General features: G+C 49.1%; 1 protein-coding gene across 2 annotated transcripts; it reads left to right on the top strand.

The window, feature by feature from the left end:
• Positions 1–1,554: 1,554 nt before the first annotated feature.
• Positions 1,555–12,453, top strand: UNG (uracil DNA glycosylase). 2 transcript variants are annotated; one of them, XM_055405373.2, is made up of 7 exons: positions 1,555–1,766; positions 2,420–2,626; positions 3,310–3,405; positions 5,949–6,046; positions 6,652–6,740; positions 7,730–7,908; positions 11,289–12,453. In XM_055405373.2, exons 1-7 carry the CDS (start codon positions 1,638–1,640, stop codon positions 11,427–11,429), a joined length of 939 nt encoding a protein of 312 aa, XP_055261348.1. In that variant the 5' UTR covers positions 1,555–1,637; the 3' UTR covers positions 11,430–12,453. The 2 variants fall into 2 exon arrangements, with proteins under 2 accessions (XP_055261348.1, XP_088684397.1); XM_088828271.1 differs by lacking the exons at positions 5,949–6,046; positions 6,652–6,740.
• Positions 12,454–12,919: the final 466 nt, after the last annotated feature.

Genomic DNA, 12,919 nt, shown 5'->3' with positions numbered 1-12,919 from the left:
GAAAGGGCTGGCAGGGAAGAGAAAACATTTACCCGCCCCGACCAAAGAACTGCTTCCGGGTAGATTGCAGCGGCGATCTGGAGAAAATCCAGGCAAATTTGCAAAACAAAGTCATGGGCGGTCTTCGGGCGCCACCGGTTGGCCCTCCGGGCGCGTTGCAAGCACCACGGTGGTGCAGGGTCGTTAGCTGTGCGGGATTACCAGTGGTTTGGGAGCTGTTGGTTGATGTCATCTCTCCCTGGGGATTAATTTGGTGTCCCGACAGGGAGCTGGGCCACCAGCATATTGTCGTAGGTAGGAGCACGAATTCTGCAATCAGACCCTTGTAACTTCCACTTCTGTCTCCTCCACTGATCCCTTAACATCTCTGGGCTTGAATCGCCTCCTCTGCACAGTGGGAACTACAAAACCCACGCCATGAGGATTAAATAATGAGAGGATGTGTGAGACGACGCTTCTGATCTCCAAACGTCAGCTTTCATCATCGCCGGTTTTTGATTATTTCCTCTCTACAGTTCCTTCACCCACTTGCCACTTGACGGCATTTGGGGTTTCCAGTTTGGAAAAAATCCAGATATGGTCACTATATTCATGTACAAGCTCTCCTGTGAATATAAATTCTAATTTCACCTGGTAAATAGTTAGGAATGGGATTTCAGGGGCACATGTTAAGTCTATGTGTTAAATGGCTTCCCAGGTGGCGCTAGTGGTAGAGAACCCACCTGCCAATGCAGGAGTCATAAATAATGCGGGTTCGATTCCTGGGTGGGGAAAATCCCCTGGAGAAGGAAATGGTAACCCACTGAGAAATCCTTGGACAGACGAGTGTATGTGTTACTTTATACAAAATTGCCAAACTGTTTTTCAAAGTAGCTTTCATGTTATTATTTTTTAAAATAATTTAAAACAGCTGGAGACAGAAATAAACAAGGAGAGAATAAGATCATTTGGGGGGTGGGGGGTGCACCATGTGGAATCCTATTTCCCTGATGAGGGATCGAACCTGTACCCCCTGCCCTGGAAGCACAGAGGCCTAACCACTGGACCGCCAGGAAAGTCCCTAAATAAGATCATTTTGGATGAAGCTATAAATAGTATCCGGCTAGAAAGTGGGGCAGGGGAAGGCCCTGCAGTGGACGGGTGTCGGGTAGAGACTTAAAGGTTTTCCAGGCAGGGGAACAGCGCCCGCAAGGGACAAACTGGGGATGTTCCGTTACTGTTTTTTTTTAAATCGTTAAAATAAAAAATTGAAGTATAGTTAATTTGAAAGCTAATTTCACTACCATAGCAACCATATGGAGCGGGACTTTAAGTTCTTTTTACTGGCTAAAGGTGCAGGGACTTGCCCAAGGCAGAGGGACGGTGGCTGTAAATAAAGAATAAAAGAGTCAAATAGCTGAGCGAACCACCCTAAGGAACTCCGCCCTTCCCAAACACAATTGGAAGCCCGACTAGGCCCCAGGGTTCTCGCTTCGCAGCCCCTCCCGCACATGCGCGCTGGGGCCTCCGCCGCCCCCCGCCCAGACTCCCATTGGGAGCATGCGCGGGCCGCTTGGCGCCAACTGTTGACCACCTCGGCTGGCGCCAAACTCGCGGGACCCCGGGCGGCGCGCGTTGGCTTCTTCCTCGGCTTCGGGATGATCGGCCAGAAGACGCTTTACTCCTTCTTCTCCCCGAACCCCGCCAGGAAGCGAAGTGCCTGCAGCCCCGAGCCGGCCGACCCGGGGACCGGCGTGGCGGCCGTAGCTCAGAGCGGGGATGTGGCGGTGAGGAGCGGTTGGGGGCGGGGGCACCTCTCGTGGAGCCAGGGTTCGGGGAGGCCGAAAAGCGTGAGGGGGGTGAGGAGGACGGCAGACCCCGCGAGAGGGACCCCGACCAAGGGGGTTGCGGGAATGTGCAGCTGACTGGGTGAACGGGGGCCGCGTCCACGTGTTCAAAACAGCCGCCTTAGCTCCCCATCGGCGGCCATGCTGAGGGGCCAGCCAATGGGGGCGAGCCTCGGGGCCCACGCCGCCAATCAGAGGCGAGGGGGCTGGCCCGCCCTCCAATCAGAGGAGGGAAAGGGTGGGCCCGGGCGGGGAAGGTTTTGCCGCGAAAAGTCCGCATGGGGACGCCAGTGGCGGGGCCCGAGGGGGCGGGGCGTCGGCGTCGAGAGCCCAGTTCCCAGCCAACCCCTCGCGAGGCGCCGCGCGTCTTCCTCGCGAACCCATCTGTTCCCGCGTTGTTGTGAAAACAAACTCGAAAATGGGGGCCGCGGCCTGCTAGTGCCTGACCGGGGTCAGCTCTGGGTCCCCAGGGCTAAGATCCCCCACGAATGGGGGTCCTCTGCCCGGGGCCGCTGCGTTGGGGGAGGAAGCTGCGGGTGCCCGGGAGAGGCCCGCTGCGGCTGCTGAGCCGCCTCTGCGGGGACTGCCTGCAGGCCAGCCCCGCCAAGAAGCCCCGGGCCGGGCCGGAGGAGCCCGGCACGCCGCCCTCGTCGCCGCTGAGCCCGGAGCAGTTGATCCGCATCCAGAGGAACAAGGCGGCCGCGCTGCTCAGACTCGCGGCGCGTAACGTGCCGGTGGGTTTTGGTGAGAGTTGGAAGAAGCACCTCAGCGGGGAGTTCGGGAAGCCATACTTCATAAAGGTAAACTTGGAGGCTGCGGGCATCTTGTGCATAGAGCTGCCCAAGCCCACGGTTGTACGAGATTGCTTTCGTGGCTCCTTCTTTCCCTCCTTCAACGTTCTTTCGTGCTCAAGGGGTAAAATACAGTCAAGGTGTTTTCAGTCTGCAGTTTAAGGTTTTTAAAAGGCTGTGAGATGATGTCATAGCTGCTTTTAAAAGTTTTTAAAAATAATTAAAATGTTTAACGTCACTACTATTTTGATATTTTAAATTTTATTTTTGACTGCGCTGGGTTTTAATTTTTTTCTTTTATTGGCGTGTGGTTGTTCTACAATGTTGTGATAACTATCACAGCTTCTACTAACCCGTTTAGTTATTTAGTCTGCTCTCAAGGAAAGAGGGGCGAAATAAAACCACAAACTCGACAGACTAAAAATCGGTTTAAAAAAAAAAAGAGGGAGCGGTTTGCACCCGCGGGAAATCAGGGCCGCAGAGCCAATCAACTTGGACCCCGCCCAAAGAAAGCCCGAGGGAATTAAAAGGTCGGTGGGGTGTGGGGATGGTTTCTGATTTTCCAAGCAGAATTTGGGTATAAGAGGTGGAAAAGGTTTAGATAATAGTTCTTCCAGTTGAAATTTTCTTATTGAATTCTTATGCTTTCCTGTGAGAATTTGGTTTGTAAACCTAGTTTATCTTTCCATCAGCTTATGGGATTTGTTGCAGAAGAAAGAAAACATTACACTATTTACCCTCCCCCTCACCAAGTCTTCACATGGACCCAAATGTGTGACATAAGAGATGTAAGTACAAGTTGTGGGTGAATTTTACTAAAATTACTAAAACGGGAGTAATATTCAAATAGCATTTCTTAATTAGGGGCAGTAGAGTTAAACCACTATTCATAATTTAGAAATAACACTGAAATTGTGAGGTTTGGCAGGCTGTCTTTTTCTGTGTGCCATTTATGCAACAAAAAAGAAGTTTGTGTATACGCGCATGTGCTACGACTTCTTTTTTTTTTTTAATTCTGAAATGGACCCCATGCCCATGCAAGGTATTATTGTGGTGGTGGGAAAACTGAGGCAGGAAGCAGTTAAGTGTCTTTCAACTGGTTCCCAGCAGCTCCACCTTGACTGGTAGCTCAGTGTTCTTTTTGTCTGACCACACTGCCTTATAGCTGACTTCTGGCCTGAACATATCTGTTACCGACATCTCTTTGCTTTAGTTCGTTGTGTACAGTGGCTGCTCATTGGGAGCTCTGGTCGCCTCAGACTCCTGTTCAGAAGCTTGATGGTGTCTTTGCATCATGTTCACAGCTGAGCTTGCATCATGTTCATAGCTGAGCTTGAATACAGACACCTGCTTTCCAGCCTCACCTCCACCTCCCATTCTCCTGGTTTGGAGCTGGACCAGTTGGTGACTGTCTCCTCACTTTTGTCTTTTGAAAACCAACTAGATCCGTCTCTGGCACCTCCTGGAAGGAAGCCTGTCCCCTACTACCTTTGTAATGTGGATTTCTTCTAAACCTTCAGTATCTGCTTGCACTGGAGGTGTTCTATTTTTTGTTCTCCTTTTCCCTTACTGATTTTATAAGCTGAGGGTGGGAATCCCATGACTTAATAAGTGTCTTAGAGAAGCGAAATTGTTGAGGAAGCCATCATGATAAGGTTGCCACTCCTAGAACTTAGCAAACTTCTTAACTTTCATTTTAGAGCAAGTACTTTGAACATATCTGCTTGTTTATAGAATTAAAAAAAAAACCTTAAGTCCTATTAAATTCAGTGCTGGATTGCCCCTTGTTCGAAGTATGTGCTGTTTTGAATATCAGCGAGCAATGCTGTAAAGAAAGAATAAGAAAAGAGCATGAAACTTCCGAGAATCAGATGGCCCGGGGGCTTCTTTGCCCATGAGCGTATGGAGGGCTGGGATGTTACCTGGCTAGGACCAGATAGGGAAAGCTTTGCTGCTGCATGGGTTGCTTCAAGAATATGCCGGAGCCCACGTGGGTACCAACCAGGGGGACAGAGAGGTCCATGAAAGCGGCCGAGTCCAGTCTGGATTCTGAAGGATAAAGTGTACTTCAGCTATGGAAGAAGATTTTAAGAAGGAACATGACAGAAGTGTGGGTGTGAAGAGAGGTGGGTGGGCGTCCATCACCTAGTATTATGTTAACACCGACCTTGACAATGACCTCAGTCTCCTCTGAGTCCATCCCTTAAGAGGACAGAGGCAGACCTCATTTTATTGCACTTCACAGATAACTGTGGTTTTTACAAATTGAAGTTTTGTCGCAAGCTTTCACTGTCAAATGATGGTTAGCATTTTGTAGTCATAAAGTACTTTTTAATAAGATCTGTGCTTTTTTTTTAACCTCATGCAGTTGGACAGTTCGGGAACCAGAACATTTACATGACTTGTTTTATTGCCATATTCATTTAATGAGAAGATCTGGAATCAAACCCACAGTATCTCCTCAGTGTACCTGTCCAGGGGAACAGGCACCTTCATAATGCAGCTGGTGGGGGATGGGAATTTCTTTTAATTCATCGAAAAGCTATCTGGCATGTGTCTGAAAATTTTAAATACACTTAGCCTCTGACCTCTGACCAGAAACTCCACTCTTCTGAATCTGTTCCATAGAAATAAAAGCAACAGTGGGAATTCCCTGGCATCCAGTGGTTAGGACTCCTCACTTCCAATACAGAGGGCACAGGTTCCTCCCTGGTCAGGGAACTATTAATAAAGATCCTGCATGCCACAGGGCATAGCCAGAAAAAGCAACAGTATGTAAAGATACATATGCAGGATGTTTACCTCATTGTCTTTTGTAAGGGAAAAAATTGGGAAACCAACTGACTGCCTGTTAATGATTGAGCTCTCCTGACTTAAAGGAGGCTCATGATGTATGACATGAGAAACACAAAACCTGTGGAGTGATGAGTCCAGTGACCCTCATTATATGGGTGATTATAAACAGTTGGGTCAAGATGGGATAGAGTTGATCGCTTGGTATGTTTCTGGATGGTCATACTATGAGAAGGGTGTAACTCCTTTTGTAATTTGAAAAACGAAGGGGATGGAAGCAAAGTTGATCCCTAGTTGTTTCGAACATCCGGGTGGGAGGAGGGAGGGGGCACCGCAGCAGGTGACTGAGGGGAGGCTGACTTTGTGATGCAGGGCCCCGGGGCCAGGCCCCACCTCCTCCTTTCAGGGGCCCTGAGTGGGGTCGGGTGGGGGCTGCCCTTGCCCTCACAGTGTCCTGTTGTGTAAGTTAGCAGCAGCCGGGTGTCCATTCGCACTGCCAGCGCCACACTGTTTGATCCTCGCCGTCTGCTGTTCACAGGTGAAGGTCGTCATCTTGGGACAGGATCCGTATCACGGACCCAATCAAGCCCATGGGCTCTGCTTCAGTGTGCAGAGACCCGTGCCACCCCCACCCAGGTAGGCAGGCTGTACTGGTGGCTCCAGTCGTGACTGCTCTCAGATGCGTGCTTTGCGGGTTACTGGTGCGCCTATCTGGGACCTTCACTCGCCTTTGAAGCAGGATTTCTTATTCTTGGCACTGCTGACATTTGGGGCTGATTCTTTGTTGTGGTGGACTCTGGGGCTGCCCTGTACGATATTCAGCAGCACCCCTGGCCAGCAGTACTGCCTCCTACTTGTGATGATAAAAAATGTCTTCAGACATTTCCCGAAGTCCCCCAGAGGGCAGAAATCACCTCTGGTCAAGAACCCCTGCTTTGGAGGATTTCACATATTGTTTGTAAATATAATAAACTTATTAAAGATATAAACTTTAAACCCATCGCTTGAGGGTGGTGGTAAATCCTGAGCTAATTTGCTGGGTTTTCCAAAGTTCTCTTCCCTAAATGCTAGCAGTGACTGAAGTAAAGGCGTTCAGCAGGTGTGCCTGTCAGAAAGAAGGAAGGACAGCCCCAAGGGCTGGCTTTGCAGGCCATAATTTGTGTGTGTGCTGGCGGGTCCTAAACTCTCAGAATGGTGCTTAAGATTCTGGGTTTTTTGTTTTTCTTTTGCCTTGCTTTCAGTTTGGAAAACATTTATAAAGAGCTGTCTACAGACATAGATGGTTTTGTTCACCCTGGTCATGGAGATTTATCCGGATGGGCCAAACAAGGTGAGCCAAACCACTGCTAGATGTGTTTCAGGTGGATTTCAAGAGTCTTCTCTTTTCTATCCGGCTGGCTTATATTTTTAAAAGATACCCGTGAAGAACTAGAGAGCTGTAGTAAAATGGCTAAGTTTAAGTCAAGAAATGTATCTCATCCTTCAGTTAGTGTTTCTCATGTTTAGTCGCAACGTGAGAGAGGAAGTTGGTTCCTTGGCATCCATACTTCACATTTACCCATTTAGATCATTCAGAAGGCAGCCTCAGTTTCCTCATTTCAAGACATGGCTTGTATTATGTGTTTAATACCTATCTACAGGACTTTTTCTTTTTTTGAACAAATAAACTATAACCAGGAAAAGGAAAGAATATTTACTCTTTGTTTTCTTGCAATGAGATTTTTGTTTCAGCGAAATGTCTTGGCTTTCTTGTGTTAAATTCTGAGGTTATTTCATGTCACTTAGGATATATGTGTATGTTTCTTTAGCAGTTCTTTCCCATGACGGATATAATGTACAGTTGCACACTCGGAAGGTGTTGAAAATAAATCTCACCTGGAGGCACCTACTGACCCTGTCCTGATGCTGCCTGGCTTTGTCAGGCACTGAGCTCATTACTGGGTTTTTGGGCTGACTCATTTCGGCCTCTTTTTTTTTTTGGTGTATAGTTGATTTTACAATGTTGTGTTAATTTCTGCTGTTTAGCAAAGTGGTTCCTTTATACAGATTATTTTTCATATTCCTTTTCACTTCGGTTAATCATAAGATACTGATATAGAGTCCCCACAGGGTCCCAACAGGACCTTGTTGCTTACCCATCATTTACATAGTAATTTGCATCCGCTAACCCCAGACTTCCAATTTATCCCTCCCACTTGGCATCTGCAAGTCTGTTCTCTGTGAGTATGTTTTTGTTTCTTGGACATGTTCACTTGTGCCGTATTTTAGATTCCACGTTTCAACCTCACTGGAAACTACTTTTTTGCTGTGTGTTCACAGGTGTTCTCCTGCTCAACGCTGTCCTCACAGTCCGGGCGCATCAGGCCAATTCTCATAAAGAGAGAGGTTGGGAGCAGTTCACCGATGCCGTTGTGTCGTGGCTCAATCAGAACGCCCACGGCCTTGTCTTCTTGCTCTGGGGCTCTTACGCTCAGAAGAAGGGCAGTGCCATTGATAGGGTATGTTGTGTGGGGTTTTTGTTTTTTTAATAGTTTAAACCAGGCTAGAGAATTCTAAGAATTTCAGTTATGTGGTCATAGAAAATCCGTTTCTTAAAATGAAGCTTATTTTTCCTTACGACTATGATAGTATTAGGTTTCCCGTCAAAAACTGAACAGAACTTGGACTTTGCTGGCAGTCCAGTGGTTAAGACCTTGCTCGCAATGCAAGGGGCCTGGGTTCCATCCCTGATTGGGGAACTACGATCCCACAAGTCACATGGTGAGGCCAAAAAAATAAAGCAAGAAGGAAAACTGAACGGACCTCAGATAAAATAATTGTGTAATGAGGAAAGCAGTTGGCCAGCTTCTGCTTAGACGCAGTTGATAACACTGGCATAAACTTGCCATATACATGGAAAACCACAGGTCTTTGGGTTCCATTCACGTAACAAACAGTGCAGTAAATGATGAGTCAGGTAAGTCTCTTGCTTTCAGCGAGTTTGAGGGTATATAGAAAACACGAAGAGTCCCACTTCAGCATGAAAACACCGTCAGTGCTCTGGTTGCCAGTCCCTGACACCACTAACTCAGCTTTTCAGTCTCTGCCCTCCCCACATCCTCCCCCAATTTGTTCCTTCCTTCTCCACTTACTTACTGAAGCACCCATGCATACCCAGTTACTGTGATGAAAAACCAGAAGTCACCCTAAAACGTTAAGATCCCGTGCTTCCACTGCAGGGGCCTGGGATTCGAGCCCTAGTCGAATCCCCACGTTTGCCTTGACCCAAAAAAAAGCCCACCCAGAAGTCATCCTCCAATCCTTTCTCTCATGTCCTTCAACCCAGTCCTAAAACCACTCCAATCCTGCCACCCCTCTGGGCTGAGCCCTGGTGTTTCTCTGGGATGCCTGTCATAGACTGCAGGTAAAGCTGGTTTGAAGGAGATTGGAGACTGGTTGTTATCGGGCTGGGATTGGGGGAGGCGTGCAGGCGGGCAGCAAGGAGGGGTGCTTAGCTTGGGCTGCTGGAGGCACTGAATTGGGCAGTGAGGCTGGGTGGAGAAATGATGGTGTAGACACTTCAAGTAAAGGGCTACATCAGGGTGGCCTGGCGGTTGGTGTCAGAGATATGTAAACATGCTGAAGCCCTGCCCCCGTCGGAGCAGGTCCAGCACTTCTTAGGCAGCGACTCACCTAATCTTAACAAAGGCTATGTCCGGGGCGAGGCATGGGGGATACACGGACACCCCTTTGTACCAGGCTCAGGGAGGCGAGGTCACTTGCCCACTCACTTGTGAGTGGAGCTTCTGACTCTGATCTGAGCATTCCGCTCAGACCTGGGTGGGCCTGCAGGCGAGGGTACCAAGCCAGCCATTGAGTTTGGGTCTAGAGACTGGACTCGCATGTCATTTATCCTCTCCATTTTCTCTGAAGTGGAGTTCTGTCTTAATTTTTCTCTGTAAAGGTTCTTTGTGAATGAGCAGGGTATTTTCAGGTGTTTTTCTTTTGGGGAGGGAATAGTAGGAATAAAATCCAGCATAAATGAACTGACTGCTCAGTAAGGTCTGCTTGTCTAGGTAGCAAAATGTGTATGGGAGTTTCCAGTCGTGTCTTAGGGAGGTTTGTGGTCAGAAGTGCCCTTACTCAGTATATCTGTAATCTGTAGTATTAAACATGGTTTAGTTTTAAAGTAAATAATCACACATGTTCCAGACCTCTCTCTTCCCCCTTCTCCTTCCCCTTCCCGCCCCCCTCTCCCCCCACACCAACCATTCACAGCCTTTCTTCTCTCAGCTCCTTCCCACCTGCCCACCTTAGCCTCAGATCGGCCTCATCTCATCTTGCCCACAGCGCTCAGACGCCTTCTCCCTGGAAGGCCTTGACTGGGGTCACCAGCTGGGGTCTGGGGGTGGCCTTGGCCTGCCTCTCAGCCTCTGAACTCCAGACCCCCTAACCACCTGGGTTTCTCGTGGGCACCCCACTCCCCTGTCTGCCTTTGTCCAGCACGTGGAGATATTTGTCTGCCCCAGGCTGGGCTGCTGACTTATCCTTCGGAGTACACACAGGGACCTGCCCTGCTCGCCGGATCCTGTGCTGAGCACCTGACCTGCATCCCTTCCTAATGCTCTGTGCATAAGACTCAGCTTTGTTCTTCATGGGATCTTACCAAGCTGTCACTGCTGTTACTCCCAGGCCACAGGTGAAAAGTGGCCTAGGGACAGTCAGCGACTCCCTGGAGGGTGCCCCACTGCTGAATGGCAGGGCCAGCACCTGGATCCAGGCTGCCTGACCTCCCCAGCAGCCCCTCCTGGACCAAGCTCCTTGATAGCAGCCGTGTCTTGAAAGACAGTTATTTGCAGGGTGTTGTGTTAGTTACTTAGTCGTGTCTGACTCTCTGTGACCCCATGAACTATAGCCCGCCAGGCTCCTCTGTCTGTGGATTCTCCAGGCAGGGATACTGGAGTGGGTTGCCGTTCTACTGCCCTCCTCCAGGGTGGTCTTCCCGACCCAGGGATCGACCTGGGATCTCCTCCACTGCCGGAGGATTCTTTACCATCTGAGACAGAAACTGCTTGTTGGGTGATTTTTAGTTAAATACAGGAAAGAGTTAGAAAGAAAACAAAATGGTCCAGGATCTTCCCACTCAGCTACAGGTGACATTTTAATAAATTTTTAAGTATTCCATTTTTGTGGTGAGATGATTGAAACAGCAAAGCAAGGCACAGAATGGAAAGGAAATGCCTTCTCCTTCCCCTAAAGGAACTACTATAATTAGTATCTTGGGTCTTACCTGCTCCCCCTCCCCCAGAAGGTTTTTTTTTTTTTTTTTTAATTTAATGCATTTATCCTTTCTTGTCTCTCTTTCCACTTGTGACAGATCTTAGAGGGCTCCTCATATCAGCGTGTATAGCTTGACCTTGTTCTTCTGGTAGCTACGCGGTGTTGCGTTGTCAGGCCTTTAGGAAAATACGTGTCTTCTTCTGCACACACAGCACTGGATTCATAGCAGGCTTGCCGGCTAGGAGCCGCGCAGCAGTGTCCCTCCTCGCCCCTGCATCTTTGTGGAGATGCGTGCATCGCTGAGTCCCTTACCAGAGGCATTCTCAGCGGTGGGACTGCTGGGTCACAGGAGGACACAAGTACCCACACAGCCCACACAGAGTGCCCAGCAGAAGGTGCAGAGGGAGGGGTCTTTTGCTTTCTTGGAGCCTCCTCCCCAGGTAGTGGCTCTACCAGCCATTGGAGGATGAATGCACACACGGACCTGTGCAGACGCTGCGAATTTAGAGCTGGCCCAGCAGAGTGGCAGAGCTGATGGAAAGGGCAAATGCCAGAGTGGTTTGGTTAAAAATTGCAAATGTGCCCCCACGGTCTCACTGCCCGTCTCCCCCTCTTTCAGAAGCGGCACCATGTGCTGCAGACGGCGCACCCCTCACCGCTGTCAGTGTACAGGGGCTTCTTCGGATGCAGGCATTTTTCTAAAACCAACGAGCTGCTGCAGAAGTCCGGCAAAGAGCCCATCAACTGGAAGGACCTGTGACCTTGTGACTTGGATCCTGGGGGTGACATTGACCCTGGGGATTAGGGTCTCTGAGCAGTTTTCTAGAAGCTGCGAAATAGAAGTGTTGGTCATTTGAAGTCAAAGTAAGAAGAAAATCTTCCTCATGATTCTCAAGCACCCTGCACAAGGGAACATGTTTCAAGCGGAGCAGCCATGAGCCAGGCTGCCTGGGAGTGGGGGCTTTATTCAGTTAGAGATAACTGGACCACACCAGCTGTGGCTCAGGCTTCCCGGAAGGGACCTGAGGCTGAGTACTGACTCTTCCCCTTTGCTACCACCTTCATGGTTAGAGCAGGGAGAGAAGCCCCTTCTGTTACAGCCAGCTGCTGCTTGGTTTTACCTGATAGGTTAGACTTTAAGTTTGGGGATGCTGACTGTTTTTATTTGGAAAGGCCCCCTTTGCCTACCCTGACATTTCAGTCTGATCTGTGGTCTTTCATGGAGCCCTCAGGAAGACTGACGATGTTTTGCTGGTTCCCAGAAATTAGGGATTGATTTCCTGCCTGTAGTAGAGGTGAAAATTGCTAAGGAACCATCCTTGGTGTGAACTTTCAGTGAATAGAAGCTGGGAAAAGCAAATTTGGTCTTATTTATACAGTAATTCTTCAGGTATTTCTAAGGAGTAAGCTATGGAGGTTGAACATGAAGCGGAAAGCATTGTTTTAAGAGGAAAGAAATGCTTTCTTCATGGGTACATCCTGAGTTGGAGTTTTTGAGCCACCAGAGACTGCCAATGCTGTTTCTTTCATTTAGAGGGGCAGGGGTTGGATTGAAATCACTTTAGGATTTTTCTTTTCTGCGACACTGGTGAATTTTGCTTTTTTAAAAAGATACGCAGATATGTATATATATTTTTAATCCTCTTTTTTTAAGAGAAAGCCTTTATTAGATGTGCACCTCTATCCCCAGATGACACGGTTTTGCTGTAAGCTGGGTTTAAAGGGTTAACCAGCTGGGTTTAAAGCTGCCTGAGTTTGATAATAAAAAGTCTGTTGAAGTTTCACTTGTGCCTAGTTCTTTTGGGCCCTGGACGGATGCCCTTGGACTACTCTTAACCCGGGGTCACCATGACAACCATTGTGGGCAGAAAGGACCACACTTGCCTGTGCTTCCTCCTTCCTCCCATCCCTGCCCCCACTCCACCGCCTGGCAGCCTTGGGAAGCCCCGGGCCTCCTGAGAGAGGCCCAAGCAGCAGGAGGTGAGGCGAGCTTGAAGCTGGGCCCCCTCCCAGCCCCGAGTAGCACCCCGGGCGCTGTGGCGTGTGGGCGGGGGCTCGATGGGGTTGGGATCTGCTGGGACCCTCAGAGAACTTCTTCCGGCTGGAAAAAATATTTTTCCCGCTCTTGATGTTGAGAAAGCAGCCATGCGTCACCAGGCATTTGAAGCTTGTGCGAGCCAGAGGCCACGATGGCAAAAAAGGCAGGTGCGCTGGAGACTAGTTGCGGCAGACAGATTACTCTAGAAGGAA

This window comes from Moschus berezovskii, chromosome 19 (assembly GCF_049115385.1).
Source record: "Moschus berezovskii isolate FMDL1 chromosome 19, NW_MosBer_1.0, whole genome shotgun sequence".
Lineage (NCBI taxonomy): Eukaryota > Metazoa > Chordata > Mammalia > Artiodactyla > Moschidae > Moschus > Moschus berezovskii.
This window is presented reverse-complemented; position numbering and strand designations above follow the sequence as displayed.

What these genes read in the sequence shown, in the direction of transcription:
- UNG (XM_055405373.2), top strand. Translation starts at nt 1,638, where the DNA reads ATGATCGGCCAGAAGACGCTTTACTCCTTCTTCTCCCCGAACCCCGCC. An exon ending in CTCAGAGCGGGGATGTGGCG is followed by an intron (nt 1,767 to 2,419) that starts GTGAGGAGCGGT and finishes GACTGCCTGCAG; the next exon opens with GCCAGCCCCGCCAAGAAGCC. An exon ending in CCCGTGCCACCCCCACCCAG is followed by an intron (nt 6,047 to 6,651) that starts GTAGGCAGGCTG and finishes CCTTGCTTTCAG; the next exon opens with TTTGGAAAACATTTATAAAG.